The 18,633-nt window shown below is 43.2% G+C and overlaps 1 protein-coding gene across 5 annotated transcripts in view; it reads left to right on the top strand.

Moving 5' to 3' along the window:
- KIAA1328 (KIAA1328 ortholog) overlaps nt 1–14,356 on the top strand; it is a 320,199-nt gene extending 305,843 nt beyond the window's left edge. For all 5 annotated transcript variants that reach the window (XM_032310986.1, XM_032310985.1, XM_032310989.1 and 2 more), the window contains one exon: nt 10,621–14,356. In XM_032310986.1, coding sequence (XP_032166877.1) covers nt 10,621–10,831 — 211 coding nt within the window. In that variant the 3' untranslated portion in view covers nt 10,832–14,356. The remainder of the gene's footprint in view (nt 1–10,620) is intronic.
- Nucleotides 14,357–18,633: the final 4,277 nt, after the last annotated feature.

Here is an 18,633-nt window from a genome sequence, read left to right as displayed (position 1 = left end):
GTGTATTTTTATTTCAATAAAAGAGTTTGAAGTTTATAAAGAAGCAGTCAGCCACACTGGATGGTGCAGAGACATTATGTAAAATAAGTGCTACAAAAAATCTATTTGATTTAACAATATGGAGGTCATTGGTGAATTTGGTGATTTCAATTTTAGTGGTGTGGTAGAAGATGAAAGTCAGATTGTAATAAATTGAGAAATGGTTTGGTTATGAAAGGGGAGGTCTTCTTAAGTGCCCTTGATTAACCAGTGAGCAGGTGAAGATTAAAGATTCTAGAGTGGAGGGGCGCCTGGGTGGCTCAGTGGGTTGGGCCACTGCTTTCGGCTCGGGTCATGATCTCAGGGTCCTGGGATCGAGCCCCGCATCGGGCTCTCTGCTCTGCAGGGAGCCTGCTTCTCTCTCTCTCTCTCTCTCTCTCTCTCTCTCTGCCTGCCTCTCTGCCTACTTGTGATCTCTGTCTGTCAAATAAATAAATAAAATCTTTAAAAAAAAAAGATTCTAGAGTGGATAATCAATACAAAAATGCCCCTAAGAAACATAAATGGAGTGGTTAGTCTTGTCTGAAAGAAGGATCACTTCCTTCAGTGTGAAAGGAGGAAATGATGAGTGCTGAAAGAGTTGTAAACTTGATAGAGTAAAGACAATTTCTCTTTAATGACCTCTGTTTTTCTCTGAAGTGGGAAGCAAGGCCATCTGTTTAAGAAAGTAGTGAGAAGGGGAAATGAGGAGAACAAAACAGCTGATTAGAGAAATACAGTAGCTTTGTCAGAACATATGTAGCACCCATTTAAGGTTAATGGCAATGAATTTATATTGGATCTGCTCTTTGTTTGCTTGTTTCTTTGAACATTGTTTTATTTACACTAAGTTGCCCAACTATAACTCACAGAAAAGACAGACGTTTAGGTTCATGCAGTATTATGTTTTTGCCAGATTTAAGGGCGAGGACAGAAAGACTGTGGACACATTATTAAGAGCATTGTTAAATGAGTGATTGGAATGCCAGACCATCAAATTCAAGATGAGTAAGGGAGGGATAAAGGGAAGAAAGTATGATATTAATGATATTAATGGTCCCACCAGGACAGAGATTTTAGCAGATTTGTTCACCACTTTATTCTTAGTCCTTAGAACAATGATTTTTTGAATTAATGGTCTGATGAGACCAATAGAGATAGTGGAAATAGTTAAAAAAGCAAGTTTGAAGGTAGCATGTGGGCATCAGAAAGTAGTAGATCATTTGAATTACTGAATTCAAAAAAGATGCCATTTTAATTGATGACACCTTCCAGGATATGACGAGAAAGTCTTTGACCTGAGATGTCAAGGAACTAAGAAGTCAGGGTGTTGGTCCAGTGTCATTCACGTGATGTTAACATTAGCAAGGATGACGGCAAAAGTTAAATTGAAGGGGAAGACTGAATCAAGTGTTAACATCTTCAGTGATTGAAAGCGAGTGGGTAAATAGATGATACAGATGAAGAGAGGTTGAGAGTGGTAGAGCAGATGACAGGATACTCAGACTGATAAAAGTTGAATGTGGTAATGGGGGAATAGTTAGCAACAAGTTAGCAACAAGCAATAACAGAAGCAGTGACGATTCCAATACTACCTTTGGCCATGACACACATAGGGTATGTTGAGTATAAACAATGCCTTCTGAGAATAATGTAGGGAAAGCACTGACCTCAGCAAAGAGCCAGGTTTCAGGAAAAAGAGGAGATTAAGGAAGAACTCTAAGAGGGGTACAAAATATAGCCAAGTCTGACATGAAGCAAATTTCCAGAAGTGTTGGAAGGTATGGGAAGGGATGGGAATAAAGAAGGAGAAAGTACAGAATATAACAGAGATAGCAGTGTTTTGCTAATCTGTGATGGATTGTAGTGGGGAATTCCTTCAGGCATTGACCTGTTGAGAGAAGGAATAAGAGACATAGTTGATTTCATCTCAAAGGACCTTGGACCTAACCTAAGTGCTCTTCATTAAAAATGGTGTTGTAAAAAATTGGTAAGGAAAAAATAGTCCCAGTATATAAAATGAAGTTAGTTTATACAAACCATATGTGTAGTATCCTTTTTTGTAAAATAAGAACAAGAATATGTGGATGGGTAGTACTTTTCAGAATGTGTGAAATATATTGTGATTTTTTTTTTTTGGTAGAGGCATCATTTGAAGATTTATTTACTTATTTTAGAAAAAGAGTGGGGAGAGGGGCAGAGGGAGAGAGAGAATCTCAGGCAGACTCCCCACCAAGTACAGACCCTGACATGGGGCTGTATCCCAGGACCCTGAGATCACGACCTGAGCCGAAACCAAGAGCTGGCCACTTAGCCAACTGAGCAACCCAGATACCCCGTATTGTGATTTTTTAAAAGACTAGCTGTCCAAAAATTTTAAAAAGCTGCTTACGAAGGAAGGTACTAAAATCTAAGCCATTGGACCATTCATTTTTTTCAACAAATATTTAACACCTGCCTTGTATCAGATACCATTCTTGGCACTGGAGATAGTATCAATTAACACAATAAGAACCCCATCCTCATGGAGTCTATTACTATTGAAAGAGATAGGCAATAAATCATGTATTTTAGGTAGTATTGAGTGATATAAAGAAAATAAAACACCATAATAAGATAAAGCGGCTATGGCATGATGGCTGTTTCAGACAGAGCGTTTAGGGAAGGCCTTTTTAAGGAGGTGGCATTAACGAACAGAGGGAGCAAGCAAGGTCTGACAGCAGAGCACCCTAAAAGATCATGTGTTCAGGCCCAGAGATAGCTGGATTGATGGAGACGAGCAGGATTTCAAGGGGGTGGGGGGGAATGACTTCTGTTTAGGATCATTAGAAATGCCTATTACACATCCAAGTTTAGAGATCAGGCAGCAGGTTGGGGATGAGTCTGGAACTTGGAAACAAGCTTCACATTGGAGCTATATGTTTAGGACATACTGATATTCTTAAAAATCATGTGAATGAATGGAATTGCCTAAGATATGAGAGCTGAGGATTGAGCCCTGGGACATGCCATCATTTAAAAGGCAAGAGAAGAGAAGGGTATTCAGGAGAGATCTGAAATCCCAAAAGATATAAAAGGGAATGTGAGGGGAAAGCTCCAGAGACCGCATCCTCCCCTGGGTTTTGTCTCAGTGTCATGCTAGGTCAGAGGCAACCAAAACTGGAGCAAGAGCTCTAGGAGAACAGAGTTAATGCCAGTACAGCCTACTCCAAATTGCTTCCTGGATGGGACTGGCAAAATAAAGCAAATAAGCCCTCTGCTTATCGCCTCTCCATAAAGAAGCTTGTAAGTCAGCCTGTGTGCCCAGGTAACTCGGGAGTACTGGCTCTGTGAGGTACAGATGCAAGATAAGCCAATGCCTATGGCTCAAGTAGAGTACATACCATAGGGATGGTATTTGATAGATTGTGAATAAGTTACCTATCCCTTTAAATTGTTTAAATGCCAAACTCCCATCTGTCAGGCCAAGTTAATCAACTTTATAACTAACCTCCTGACACATACCACCTCAGCAAACTAAGACACACTGCTCACAGAAAACAATTTGATAAACACTGCTCTTTGCTGGTATTTAGTATAAAATGCCATAGGAATTCATTTTTTATTTTGCTTTATTGCATATATAATTCTAGTGTAAAATTGGGTGATTTCTCAGGCTCTGGTTTTTAAAGCAATCTTGGCTATTTTCTTGCTTTTTAATCTGCTAAATTATTTGGTCTTTCCTGATAGCAAAAGTACTGTTAAAATACTTGTTGAATGAAATTAGCCATAAGGGAGACATGAAATCTGAGATCCTTGTCTACCACAGACTTTCTGGTTCTTCTGCCACAATGTAGTCCATGATAGAAGATGGCTTCTAGAGAAAGAGAGTTTTTGTGATAACAGCAGAACCATGCAGATAAGCATTTGTACTTTAGGGTAAATGAAATCATTGGCAAAAAGATAGCCCAGTTGATTAAGAATGTGGATATATTCATGCTGAGTTACAGTTGGTCACACTATATACTTTTAAAATAAAATGTAGGGGCACCTGGATAGCTCAGGGGGTTAAGTGTCCGACTTTTGATTTTGGTCAGATCATGATCTCAGGGTCGAGGGATCCAGCCCCAAGTCAGGCTCTGGACCTGCTTAAGATTCTTTCTCTCCCTCTCCTTCCATCCCTCCCCCTACCCACTTGTGCATGCACACACTCTCTCTTTAAAAAAAATAAAATAAAATGCAATTGGAAACAGCAGCCATTTTCTTCTTTTACTTTTCCTTTAGTTACACATCTAATTTATCTTGGTGGAAAGACTGAAGATACCCAAGTCCAGGAAGTCACAGTGCCTAGAATAAAACCACTTGGCTCTGCCCCCTGACTTGCTGTTTGACATTAATCAGTTCACTTATAGCTCTCTGGACCTCAGGTTCCTCATCAGTAAAATAAGAGAATTATTTCAAATTCTGTCCAAGACCCGGTCCTCCATGACTAAGCATTACTGAGTGTTTGCCGATACCCAGTTCTCCTCTCCTTCTGGAGCTACATGACTGGTTCTGGCCGCTCCGATAGAAGGAGTAGTAGTGTGTCACTTCCAGGCTGGAAACCTATGCACAATTCTTAGGTTTCCCTGCCCTGCCAAAACAATAGAGAAGCTTACGTGTTCCACATGATGTAGCCATAAGAGAGTGGAGCCACTCTGCCTGGAACTATTTTGAGCCTATAAAATAAACATGACATATATTTGAGTTCCATGAAGCCATTGGAGTTTGACGTTAATTTGTTCTGCCACATAAACTAACTTATCCTAATACGTCAGGTCTAACTCTCTGTGGTTTAGTGGGTCACTCCTTCCATATTGTAAAGATCTTTTCTACTATATTGTATGTAAGAGTACTGTGAAAGAATTTGAACCCCACAACTTATTTTTCAAATGATCAAATAAGTTGGTACCTACTAAATCAGTCTTTAAACACAAATCCCTCTCATTACTCTCTATTTTTTTAGCTTTTAGCTTATACCTCTGAAAGATTGATTTCTGGCATACTTTCTGATCCCCATTATTTGGGCTCTATTTTTTTTTAACAGAGAGAACAGCTCATTTATTTCCTCAGAGTATCTCTCCCTAGCTGTTTTAAGCACGAAATTGTAATAGAAAAATATACCTCTCCATTGTTTCTAACTTTTAAAAAAAGTTTTGACAGTCTGTATAAAGAGATGAATATTACCACAAGATTGCCACATGTTTCCAACGAAGACTCAAAAAAAGCCTATTCCTTGAGCATGAAGAAGGTCTGTCTCTGATAAAGAAACTTCCTTGGAAACAGTACCCAACTCTTGGTTTACACCTTAAATGAAGATGTTTTGGTTGAACATAGAAACCATTGTTTTGAATAGCAGAGATAATTACATTGAAATAGTGCCTTAATGCTGTGAGAATAAAATCTGCCCCAAAAAATTCTGCTCAAAAGAATTTCAATTTACAGTTTTCGTACCACAGAAAATTTGACATTTCCGTGCCTGAGATGTTAGTCTGATCTTGCCTGGGACTTGACGGCAGGCTAGCTATATAACTTAAGAGACCAGTGTAAAATGAAAATGTGGAACCCCTTGTTCAAAAAGGATGAAAAAAAAAGTAGGAAGAGGGGCACCTGGGTGGCTCAGAGAGTTAAGCCTCTGCCTTCTGCTCAGGTCATGATCTCAGGGTCTTGGGATCGAGCCCCGCATCGGGCTCTCTGCTCAGCAGGGAGCCTGTTTCCCCCTCTCTCTCTGTCTGCCTCTCTGCCTACTTGTGATCTCTGTCTGTCAAACAAATAAATAAAATCTTAAAAAAAAAAAAGTAGGAAGAAAATGTGCTGTTAAAGGTAACAAAATACAAAACTTTATCCTCTATAAATTTATATAGCCGTGACCAATAATGGTGATACATGAGTAATAGCATAAACCTACAGATAGATAAAAATTTCTATTTTTGAGGTCATAGCTTTATATAATAAATAATACCGTATTAATATGATAATGACTGATCATAAGATTTTTCTGGCTCACTTTTCTTTAAATTCATTTATTAGATCATCAAAATTGATACATTTAGCAACTTTATTTTAAACGATACAATTAAAAGCAAATCAGTCACTCTTGGCAAATGAAAGATTACACATAATATTTGGTAATTTTTAATTTTGAAAAGAATCTTTCTGCTGATACAACTGATACTGGAGCTGTTGGGAATATTTGATAGGCTTGGCAACACTAGGATAGATTTCTGATAAATGATTTCAAAATATAAATTCTAGTATCTCTTGAGCTGATGACACAGAACAATTTTTCTAAAAAGGTACAACTCTTTATGCACATTAGTTTTATGTATGTCAGAAAATCTAATTTTGAATATAAGTTCAGTGTTGTTTTTCTCTGGTATGTCCCATAACTTGTAGAGGTTCTATAAGAAACCAAAAGTTACTTAATGATTTGTATATAATTCAGAACACCTACCTACGCTTTCTATAACCGTATCTTCCATGACAAAGAAAAACTAATTTTAAAATTGTCATCCTCATTAATTGGTTCATTTGAAGCTACATGTGAAAATAAGATTTTTATCCATCAGATGCAACAATTTTTACATTTAATTTCTAAACCCTTGGGTATTTACTTAGCAATGGTGCAGCTGGTTTTTGAGCGGGGAAGGGTTCTGGGTTTGTTTTGTTTTGTTTTGTTTTGTTTTGTTTTAGAGCAAGAGCACATATGTAAGTGGGGTGAAGGGGCAGGGCGCAATGGGCAGAGGGAGAGAGAGAATCCTAAGCAAGCTCCATGCCCAGCCCAGAGCCTAACTCAGGGGCTCCATCGCAGGACCCTGAGATCATAACCCAAGCTGAAATCAAGAGTATGACACTGAACCAAGTGAGCCCTGGGCACCCCAATGCAGCAGGTTTTAAAACCTGATTCTAAACTCTTTGAAGAATTCTTATATCTCTTCAGTATGCTTTATTGCAACATCCATGTGTATGCTTTTATTTTATAATATTTTACTGATGTATATTGCCTAAACGCTACCATTCTCCTCCCTGTGTTCAGGCCGGAGAGCTAATATCTTGCCTTGGGGATGGGTTCCAGGAAAAGACAGGCAAGCCAGCAAGTGCTACCACAACTGCTGCTTCTCCTGCTGCCACCATTGCCATCGCCATCACCAGAATGCTCAGGTCCCAACCCCAGCCACTCTCTCAGAGCCCTGCAGCACCCCAGGCTGCTTTGGGCAGGAATGTGCACACCAGGCAGGCAAGCAGGCAAACACACTGCCTATTGCCCACTGTGCCTGTAGGCCTGAACCTGCATGTGCGTACCTCGCTTATCTCCTCCGTTCACATACCTGCTCTCGTGTCCCATCAGACTTCATTTGTAAAACACAAGGTCAAAGATAAAATCAAGAGTTTCAAGACCACAACAGATCATTAAGCCAAGTCCAGGGTCGTGTGCGACTGCTCAAGGCTTCATGATCTATCTGTAGAAATTACCTGGCCCTGTATATGAATGAGTATGGAGGCAGATACATTTATGCCTTTGGCTTTCTCTAGTGGGAATACATGGAAATGGGCTATGGATGAGGGTGTTATTGACCGCTAGTAGTATCAATGTCTCTGCTTCTCTAAGCCTACCCCCTTTTTTTTTTTTAACTTTTATAACAATTTTTTATTAATATACAATGTATTATTTGTTTGTAACATATAATTATTATTATACATTAATATAATATATATAGTACACATTACATTTGTATAATATAATGTATTATAATCAGTCTTACACAATTCTTAGCATTCACCATAGCACATACCCTCCCCAGTGTCCATAACCCAGCCACCCTATTCCTACCCCATCCAGTAACCTTCAGTTAGTTTCCTGAGATTAAGAGTCTCTTATGGTTTGTCTCCCTCCCCAGTCCCATCTTGTTTCATTTTTCCCTCCCTTCCCACCATAACCCCACTCCCTGACTCTCAAATTCCTCATATCAGAGAAATCATATGGTAATTGTCTTTCTCTGATTGACTTATTTCGCTTTGCATAATACCCTCTAGTTCATCCACATACTTGCAAATGACAGGATTGGGGGGGGGGGGGTTGATGGCAGCATAGTATTCCACTGTGTATATACACCACACCTTTTTTATCCATTCATCTGTTGATGGACATTTGGCTCTTTCCATAGTTTGGCTATTGTGGACATTGCTGCTTTAAACATTTGGGTGCACGTGCCCCTTGGGATCACTACATTTGTATCTTTAGGGTAAATACCCAGTAGTGTGATTGCTGGGTCATAGGATAGCTCTATTTTCCACTTTTTGAGGAACCTCCATAGTGTTTTCCAGAGTGGCTACACCAACTTGCATTCCCATCAACAGTATAGGAGGGTTCCGCTTTCTCCACATCCTCACCAACACCTGTTGTTTCCTGACTGGTTAATTTTAGCCATTCTCACTGGTGTGAGGTGGTATCTCCCTGTGGTTTATATTTGTATTTCCCTGATCCTGACTGATGTTGAGTACTTTTTCATGTGTCTGTTGGCCATTTGGGTATCTTCTTTGCAGAAATGTCTGTTCATATCTTTTCCTCATTTCTTGATTGGATTATTTGTTCTTTGGGTTTGATAAGTTCTTTATAGATTTTGGATACTAACCCTTTATCTGATAGGTCATTTACAAATATCTTCTCCCATTCTGTCAGTTGTCTTTTGATTTTGCTGACTTTTTCCTTTGCTGTGCAAAAGCTTTTGATCTTGATGACGTCCCAATAGTTCATTTTTACCCTTGTTTCCCATGTCTTTGATGATGTTTGTAGGAAGAACTTGCTGAGTTGAAGTTGAAGATGTTGCTGCCTGTGTTCTCTTCAAGGATTTTGATGGATCCCTGTCTCACTTTTAGGTCTTTCATCCATTTTGAGTCTATTTGTATCTGTGATAATAGGAAATGGCCCACTTTCGTTCTTCTACATGTGGCTGTCCAATTTTCCCAACACCATTTGTTGAAGAGTCTATCGTTTTTCCACTGGACATTCTTTCCTGCTTTGTTGAAGATTAGTTGACCATAGAGTTGAGGGTCCATTTCTGGGGTCTCTATTCTATTCCATTGATCTATGTGTCTGTTTTGGTGCCAGTACCATACTATCTTGATGATTTTAGCTTTGAAATAGAGCTTCTGGTATTGTGATGATGCCAACTTTGGTTTTCTTTTTCAACATTCCTCTGACTATTCAGGGTCTTTTCTGGTTGCGTATAAATTTTAGGATTATTTGTTCCACTTCTTTGAAAAAAGTTGATGGTATTTTGATAGGAATTGCATTAAATGTGTAGATTGCTCTAGGTAGCATAGACATTTTCACAATATTTGTTCTTCCAACCCATGAGCATGGAACGTTTTTCCATTTCTTTGTGTCTTCCTCAATTTCTTTCATGAGTACTTTTTAGTTTTCTGAATGCAGATTCTTTGCCTCTTTGGTTAGGTTTATTCCTAGGTATCTTATGATTTTGGGTGCGGTTGTAAATGGGATCAACTCCTTAATTTCTCTTTCTTTCTCTTGTTGTTGGTAGCCTACCCTTTTTTTTTTTTAAAGATTTTATTTATTTATTTATTTATTTATTTATTTATTTGACAGAGAGAGCACAAGCAGGCAGAGAGGCAGGCAGAGGCAGAGAGAGAAGCAGGCTCCCCACTGAGCAAGGGGCCCAATGCGGGGCTCGATCTCAGGATCCTGAGATCATGACCCAAGCCGAAGTCAGTGGCTTAACCCACTGAAACACCCAGGTGCCCCTAGCCTACCCTTTTTGATGAAAATGCTGGACACCAAGGCAGTCTTTTCTTTGGAGGGAGCTCTTCATAGATTCAGATAAGAGTTTCTTTTCCCAAGATTCTAGAGAGAATGGGAGTAAGACAGCAGGATGGAACTAACATTTATTGAGTATTTAATGTGTTAATATATACCAACCTATTCATTTAATCCTAACAGGAGTTCTCTTAGCCCCTTATGAATGAGAATCTGAACTGAGAGGTTGAAGAACTTTCCCAGGATTACACAGCGGGCAAATGGTAGAGCAGAGATTTGAACCAGGAAGCTTTAATGTCCTGAATGAGAGCACTGGAAACAAACTACCTGGGTCCAAATCCTGGATGTGCCATATAATGGCTTCATATTGGATGAATTCCTTCCCTGAGCCTTGGTTTCCTCGTGTACATACTAGAGATCAGACTTAGTAAAGTATCTGCTTCATAGGGTTGTTCAGAGGGAAGGTTGAATACATGTCAAGCATTAAGAATCGTGCCTGACACTTAATAAGCCTACAGTAAATGCTACTCCTGCCGTCGTTACTGTTATCACCATTCCTTTGCCTACTCCACAGTCTCTCTTCATAGCTGAGAAAAGAATGTTGGTGATCAGCAGAAGAGAACAGCTTACAGGCAGGCTGTGGGGGCCATCTGCTGTTTACTCTCCCTGAAGTTCCTCCTGTAGACCCTCTCACATGTGATGTGATCAGTGATTGGATTCTTGCTCCCGGCAGCGCATCTCTGTAGGCTTCTTGGATTCTAATGTTCCACTGGTCTGATCATTTTCTGTGTGGGTTGTGTGTGTTGCAGGTATGAGACCTCTCTGCTGGATTTGGTTCAATCTCTGAGTCCAAAATCTGCTCCCAAACCTCAACCCCATTCCTCCAGAGAAGCTGGGGCCTGGATTCACAGTAATCGCCGACTCAGTCCTCGAAAATCAACCTGGAACAAGATGGGGACAGGCAGGACCCCCGAAGACCTGGAGGAGAATCAAATTCTGGAAGATATCTTTTTCATTTGACGTTGAAACACACGCTACAAAATTTCCATCTGAAATGTGTGGGCTTCTTTATATCCTGATCTAGGATTTTAAATTATTTGATCGCAAACTAACCGCGTCTCTCCTCTCACAGGGGCCTCTCTCACTAACATCCTGTTATGTGTTGAACATAGAAATCATGTTACAAACCCAGAGTGGTTTTGATCAGACCCCTCAGTAGGTGACACATTAAGGGCAGAGTGGGGGAGGGCAGTATCTTTTCTGTGCCAAACAGAGATTTGAAAATTAACATAGGACCCTTTCTACATGCAAAGGACTTAACATATTCAGCCTCATTTCCAGAGTGTTTCCTTCTCAATACTTAGTGGGAAAAGGTTGGTTCTCTTTCGTGCACAAGGAAGACCTTTTCACAGAAAAATCCCTCTGATTTAAAAGTAGCCCCTTTGCAACATAAGCAGTTTCAGAAAGACACTCCCTTTACTTCTCCACCTCACCTTTACCTCTGTTCCCTCATTGCCTACCTCTGTATATGTGTAGTCATTTAATTCCGAAGTTGGAGTTGGTGTCCCTACCATCGCAAGCAACACCAACAACCAATTGCGAGTCAGTTCCAGTAATCATCAGCCGTAACCAAAGGGTACAGTGGGCTAGAGGGAGGGCCCCAACCAATCCTTGGAAACCAGCATTAAGTCACAACATAGAGTGACTGCCCTCAGGAAGTAAAATGGAGACACAGGCCTGACATGCTTTTCCTGCCATCCACCCATTTCCCAGGATAAATAAAAGCAATAGCCCAGTACTTTTTACTGACCTAAATGTCTGTATTTGTGAGCTGCCCATGGCTGTCTCCGGGGAAGATGCCACTGGAGAGAGGAGCATCAGCTGCCACAGGCTGAGAGGCCTTCCCTGGTCCTCCCTCTTACCTCATGAGGATCAAAGGCCCTAGCTTGATCGCGCCTTTGATGTGCTCTGCTCAGGCTATTGTCCCGTGACTCCAAAGAAACATCTCTACTTGCCACATTCTTCTCCTCCACTCCCAAGCAGAATCTCCCTATCTTTTCCACTCCTCTCTTTGACCCAGAGAAGACCTGTCGAAAAAGTACACTTGCAACCTCATTCTTTCTCTTCTTCTATTTGGCAGAGCTCTTAAGATGGGTCCTTCAGCTTACAGTGGGCTCCAGTGGGTTCTCATGCCCCTAGGCAGCATGATGAACCTGGTAGAGCCCATGAGTTGATGACTTCCAGTCACTGGAAGCAAGGAAGGTGTGTCCCCAGATGTGTCTACTTGGTGACCTTATTTGATCTGTTCTGTTTCTCTCTCCATTTCACCCAACCCCAGGCTTGAAGTGGAACCAAGAGTCTGTCAGTTAGCATTGGTAGCCAAGGTCAGACCACCCAGGGTAAACTGCATTTAGTGAGCCTACAGGGCTTCCCTAAAGTCTTTATCAAAACTAGATTATCTCAGCCTACAAAAACCTTGTTAAACAGATTCTTTATGTGGATGGATTGAAATCTCATGTCTCTTCTGCCTGAGGTGTTACCCCCTCTACTTCGCCTTCCTCCACTTGGGTCTTTTTGCTCTTTGAAGAGAAGAATGGGATCTACCAACACCAGTCCTTCATCTGAGGTCAGGATTGACTAGTTTTAGGCATCCAGTTGAAAAGTTGAAAAAACACTGCAGATTAAAGTATCCTTTTAAAGTTCACCCCTTGACAGGAACTGAGTCAATTTCATCCCATCCAGAAAGCATTTGAAAAATTGTGTTTACTTTGGTGTGGAGAAAAAACTGAGAGCCCTCAGCCATTTTCTCAAATTTGGGTTTCTAGAACTATCTTTTACTTGCCCCATATGTCAAGAGCACCTTAAGTACATCCAGTTCCCTTGGATCAGCCATAAGCACACACTGCATTTGTTGCCAGTGTCTTTACAGATCTCTAGAATAAGAGGGTGCCAGAAGGACTAAGGAAAGGATTATGCTTTCTTTAAGAAGCTTGTTTGCCTTTAGAAGAATGCTAAATGAGACATAAACTAAGGGAATTTGGCAGGGGGCGGTGGTGGTCACATGCCACAGATTGGAGTTTAATTGCTTCTCCCCCTGCATGAGCAGTTTGGAAGAGCAAAGATGGATTTTCAGCAGAGTGTCAAACATATTTTTCATATGCTCCGTCCCCACACCAGTTGCCTTTCTCTATCCTATAGGCATTTCTTGTGTGTCAGGGCAATAGGATGTGAATTTGTGTCTAATCCAATGTCTTCCTTATGAACTGAATGGCGTATGTTAACATCTTCATTTGTCTGACTTTGAGATACCTATATATATGAAAAGGTGGTTGTAGAGCCTTGAGGCTGTTGTGGAGCCCAGAAGCTTGACCTAATTGCAGATATCCTACAGAGAGAGGGTATGACACAGAGTAGTCAGCCTTTCTTCCTGGTAAAGTGCTCGCAACAATGACTGGTTGCTTCTGCTGCTTCCTCAGAGCAAGACTAGACACATATTAGGGGTGCTGCAGATAATGCCGCCACACTGCCCACCCTGCTGCCCACCACTCTGTGAGAGAAAAACCTGTCAATATTTGCAAAATGGGACAGGCCAAAGTAGGTCCGTTGAAGCTCCTACAGGGGCCCAAAGTGCTTGATTTAGGAAACTAAGGTCAATCAAGGAAAAGCTTTGCTGACAGTCATCCTTCCCATAGGTACACTTGTGTCATCCAGACTGGACCTGCATGGTGAGGACTTAACTAGAAAACCCCAAATGTCTTGGGGAAAGGAGGTAGTCTCTCCTCCCTCAGGGCCACTGTTTTCACTTGGCCCTGCTCCCAGCACCATGGCCAGAGACTCTGAGAAGGGACCGGTGGAAAGGAGAGAAGCTGGAGGAAGTCCATGGTCATTAGTGAGGTGGATGGAGGCTATGGTAGACCCCTCTCAGTGCATGCCTTATCCTCACCTTGGAGAGTATCATTTTTAATGTGGGTAACTGTTTATATACATATGAGATTTTAAGTTAATAAATTATCTCCATGGATATTTTCCCCACCTGGTTTTGATATCAAATTGTCCAACACCCTTCATCAGATCCATGGGGCAGAGCCTGAAAGCAAGAGCAGAGCCCCAGGTTATCAACATGTTATTCTCTTCAGTATGTGTTAAAACAGCAGGAGCTTGGGTTAACAGAAAGAAAACGATCTGCCTGGTTTGCCAACCAGGTTTTCCTAGCTGACTCTACCTCGCTCGCATGACATGGACACCAAGCCTCCTCTAGTTCTGTGGTTGCTGGAATGAAGTTTCGATCTGTGTGCACCTGTGAGACAGGAAAAATGGTCCCTTCAGTGGGCTTTAGGTGCTAAGAGATATTAGGCAAGGGCTTGTGTGCCTGAAATGCCCAGTTTCGAAATCATACTGGTAAATTCAGTCAACAGCCCGAGATCTTCTGTCCTTGTTTCCCCGGTCAACCTGGGGAACAGAGGTGGTGAGAACACAGTCATCACTTAAGCAGCTCCAAGCCCTGTGCGCCATCTTATTCAATGCTAAGGAGAGCCATACTTTTAAAAATAATAAGAAGAAGAAGAACTTAATCCATTTACATGGAAGAGAGAGAGTATGAAGGGGGAGGCAGAGGGAGAGGCAGGAGCAGACTCCCTGCTAAGCAGGGAGCCCCACACGGGGCTTGATCCCAGGATGCTGGGAACATGACCTGAGCCAAAGGCAGACCCTAACCAACCAAGCCACCCAGGCACCCCAAGAATCATACTTTAAAGAGATTATTTGGATATGTGTTTCTTATCAGCATCAGCCACCTCAAGTCCTTTATGGAATGAAGACAGGGATACATCTATGGACACCTAAGTTTTCAAGGTTATCTTATGCACCAGTAATGAAAATGAGGCATAACAAAACCGAACTAAGGTCATCAGCTGGTAAAGAATAGAATTCCAACTCGGAATCTGGGGGGAGAGGATCATTATTCCCTCCCCCCCCTCCTCCTAGTCAAACTCCCAAGTAGTATCAAGTCCACCTCCCGTTTCTCAACCCACCCCTTCGCTCTATTTCTGCTGGTGCTTCTCTAGCACAACAGTCTCTGCATTGGTCTTCCTGCTGGATGGCCAGATTCATCCTTGAACAAGTTTGACTTTACCCTTTGCCTCACTCTTATCTTTTAATGGGGATCATAGCAGAACCTTCCTCCAGGGGTGGTTGTGGAATGCAGTGAACTGATGTCTGTCAAGTGCTCAGCACAGATAAATAAGCATTTATAAGGATACTTGTTACAAATCTCCAGGAAGCTACCAGGGTCATCTTGCCAGGTCGTACCCTGGCTTAAAAGTGTTGGATAGTACTTAGTTTCTTATTGTGCTTAAGAAGGAGCTTGGCGTTACGAGCGTAATGCATGAGGATCTTCATGGTTTGGCCCACTGTAGACCTCCAGCCCCTTCATTTCCCCACTGTTTCTGTTGACTTCTGTGCTCAACCACTGTGAACTGCCATAGTTCCTGAAGGCACTGTGATATCCTCCTGACCTTGTGACCTCCTTCATCACCACACTTACTGAGCTAGAAACGCCTGTTTATCCTTAGACGGCAGGCCCCATGGTGGCCAGAATAAGATGTTGGTCTTAGCCGTCACTCAACTCCCAAGAACTTAGCACGGTTCCTGACACACTGTAGGCTCTCATCGTTATCAGTTAGATGGACAGGTAAGTGCATCGGTGAAAAAGAAGGAGAGCAGGAAGGAAGGAAGCCATTAAACAGATCTGTGCTGCCAAAGTCCACTACTCTGGACTATGCCAGGCTGCTTGCCCCTCTCTCACGGAGAAAGTAAAGACTGTACTAAGGGGCTTGGGAACACCTCCATTGTTCCCTCCTCATTCCCACACTGATTCGCATTTTCTTTCCAGAACCCTAAGATTTGTAACTTTCTTGCTTAAAAATCCAAAGGGCTCCACAGGGCAAGGAGCATGCCCTTTAGAGTGACATAGCAGGACTCAGCATCTGACCCCGTGTCCCTTTTCCCACCTCATCGCCCTCCTTTCTCTGCTCTGTTCACCTGTGCAACTTACAGCTGTTGGCCACTTCCCAAAGACGTACTGCTCTTTCCTATCTGTGTGACTTGTCCGCATCTCTCTATCATGGATGAATCTTTCCAGACCTAGCTCAGATGTCACTACTTCCACATTTTCCTGATTCCCCCCAGGCACCCTTACAGATTCTTTTCTCCTGACTCCAATTATGCTCCAAAAGCCTTCTGTCCTATCCCACCTCAAACTGGGCTGTATTGTTTGTCCCCCTGTTAGAATGGGAAGTGTCCAAAGGTGACAAATACTGACCTTAGAAACAACTCGGCCTTACCACTGTGAGTTGCACACATTTAGACAGGTTATACTTTATAAATTCAAACTGTATTATAAAGCTAAGCTTTACAAATTATACTCTCTAAGCCTCACATAGAATAATTTATAAAATTATTTGTGTAAAGGGGGTGGTCATTCCTACCTTACAAGTTGGCTCCTGGGATGCTGATCTAGCCCAGAGGAAAGACAGAATGGTAAGACAAAACTGTCCATGCAAGGACGCCTAGGTCCGGGAGAGCCAGAGAGGGGTCCATGGGATGTGGAGGGACCAGACGACCCAGGAGTAAAGAGCATCATTGGGGTTTGTGAGAGAAGAGGTGCTTGGCCGGAAGGCCAGGGCCCAGACGGGGTGGGCACTGGCAGCTGGGCTGGTCCCTTCCTCGCACCACCGCACAGACCATGCCCTGACCCCCTGCCCAGGATGTCCAAGGTCCGGGGTCCCTCACCTGTGCTGCAGTTACACCCCGTGCTGTTCCCTGCTCTTGGTCCTTCTGTTCCCCACTGCTGAGATGAGGAGCCGGAGGAAGGGAAGCCCAGCTGTCCTGCTTCTTGCCACTGCCACCGGAGACCCTATGAACTCCACAGCTCTGGTTTTCAGCCTTCTCCCAGCTGGAGGTGATTTAAGCTTGTTGGATTTATATAACATTGGGAAACGGTAAACTGTGTAAATTTGCTATGTTTTCTAGGGACAGTTATTTATGGAGAGGCATTTTTAACTCAAGTGCAGAAGTGTTAAATCATTATAATAAATTCATGCTATTCAGACTTTCTTACATTGTAATAAATTTTTTCTAAGCATGAATGAGGAGATCCATGATTCCTCTAATATACCATTATGTATTTCTTCTCAAAATGACACAACTTACTATATCAACTTGGAGAGTGATAGAAGGAGATTTACTGTGTTGGGGAAAATGTCAAGTAGCAAGGAGGGGTCAGAAGGGTCTCGGGAGCAGTTACCCAACGCAGAGGGGGGCCTGGCGAAGGGGGCAACCCCCACATCTCCCAGCTGAGCTTCGGAAAAGAGCAGGGAAATGGGGGAGGGGCCCAGGTCCTTCTGTCCCCCACGGTGGGAGGGGGAGTGTTGGAGTGGACTGTCGCAAAAAGGAAAAGTCCCCTGGTCTTCCAAAACCATCAGTCTGGGTAGAGAGCCGCCCTCTCATCATCCGTCTCCCTCCTCACTCCTCACCTGGACACTCACCAGACAGAGGATTCCTAGATTTCATCAGATTCTAAAAGTTCAGGACACACAGTCTTCAGTAAACGCGGACGCACTTTTTGATCACCCACTCTGCCCTAGGGAAAGTCCAGTGACTTCGTTCCTGACCCCCAGCAGCTCCCAGGAGCTATGTCGAGCTGCACCTACAGCTCCTACCGGCCAGTAGTCACAGAATCTTCCCCGAAGATGGGACATTTTGGCTGGGCAAAGGCAGGTAGGACCTTGAACCTTGAACCAAGAGAATGTGAGTGGTCGAAATCTGGAATGACAGGAGAATCTGTGTCCTTAAGCTATCTTTGAGGGCCCCCAGTGAGACGTTTTCCCAAAAGCTTAGTATGCCACCAGCTCCCCAGGTAATGAGGAGACCGGGACCACCAGGCTTTCTTCTACTCCTCATGGAGACCTGGGGCAAGAGGTGGCCGAGGGGCCTTGCTGAGAGTGTGCTGGGTAGGGGGCCCATGGGAGGCATGCCCGTGCCACCCCTCTTCTCATTCACTCAGCAAACATTGTGGAGGCCCTACCTTGTACCAGCACAAAATACACTCAAGTAATTCTTGATTCAGGGGGATCCCTTGAAGCCAGAGTTCTCCTAAGTTTGCCCAGCACTCAGGCAAGACAGCAAGTGTCAAGATTCGCTTCAACTTCCACCCAGACTTGAGAGCAGAATCAAGTGGTGGGAACACAAGGCTGCATCTCTCACTCAGGTGGCTCTTGTCTCAAGAGCTAGCCTGAGGGCATTCGTGGTCTCCCTCCTCTGCCCTCTCTCTTCTCCGTGGCCCTTCCCAGCACTTAGCAGAGCGCTGGGCCAAATCCTTGAGAGCCAGGCACCTGCTCTCTTTGCAAAGGAGAAAACTGGCAGGGGCAGGGGTCTAAGCCTTTCCAGGACGATCTTCCGTCCTGCGGTTCGGTTGTGTGGTCTTAGTGTGAGGCTTGGGAGTACAGTCAGTGAAGAGTGGTCGTGCCAGGGCCTTGATGAGGTGATCTCTTCCAAAGTAACAGAGTGATGACAAGCACAGGCTCTGCCAGCAGGGGACCTGGGCTCACACCCCAGCTCTGCCCTACCGTGTGACTTTGAGCACCCCGCTCAGAACCACGGGGCCCAGCGTTGTTGGGAAGATGACTGGGGTGGGGTCGGTGAAGTAGGCAGGACAGCATGTGGGTCAGCAGTAAGTGGGCTGTTCTGAAACAAGGCCCAGTGTTTCCCAGCATATTCCCCACCTACCTAGACACCTTGGCCGTTCTTCCGAAGGCTGGGGTCCT

The sequence above is a fragment of the Mustela erminea genome, chromosome 13 (genome assembly GCF_009829155.1).
Source record: "Mustela erminea isolate mMusErm1 chromosome 13, mMusErm1.Pri, whole genome shotgun sequence".
Lineage (NCBI taxonomy): Eukaryota > Metazoa > Chordata > Mammalia > Carnivora > Mustelidae > Mustela > Mustela erminea.
Note: the sequence above shows the minus strand (reverse complement) of the source record. Positions and strands in the feature narration are given on the sequence as shown.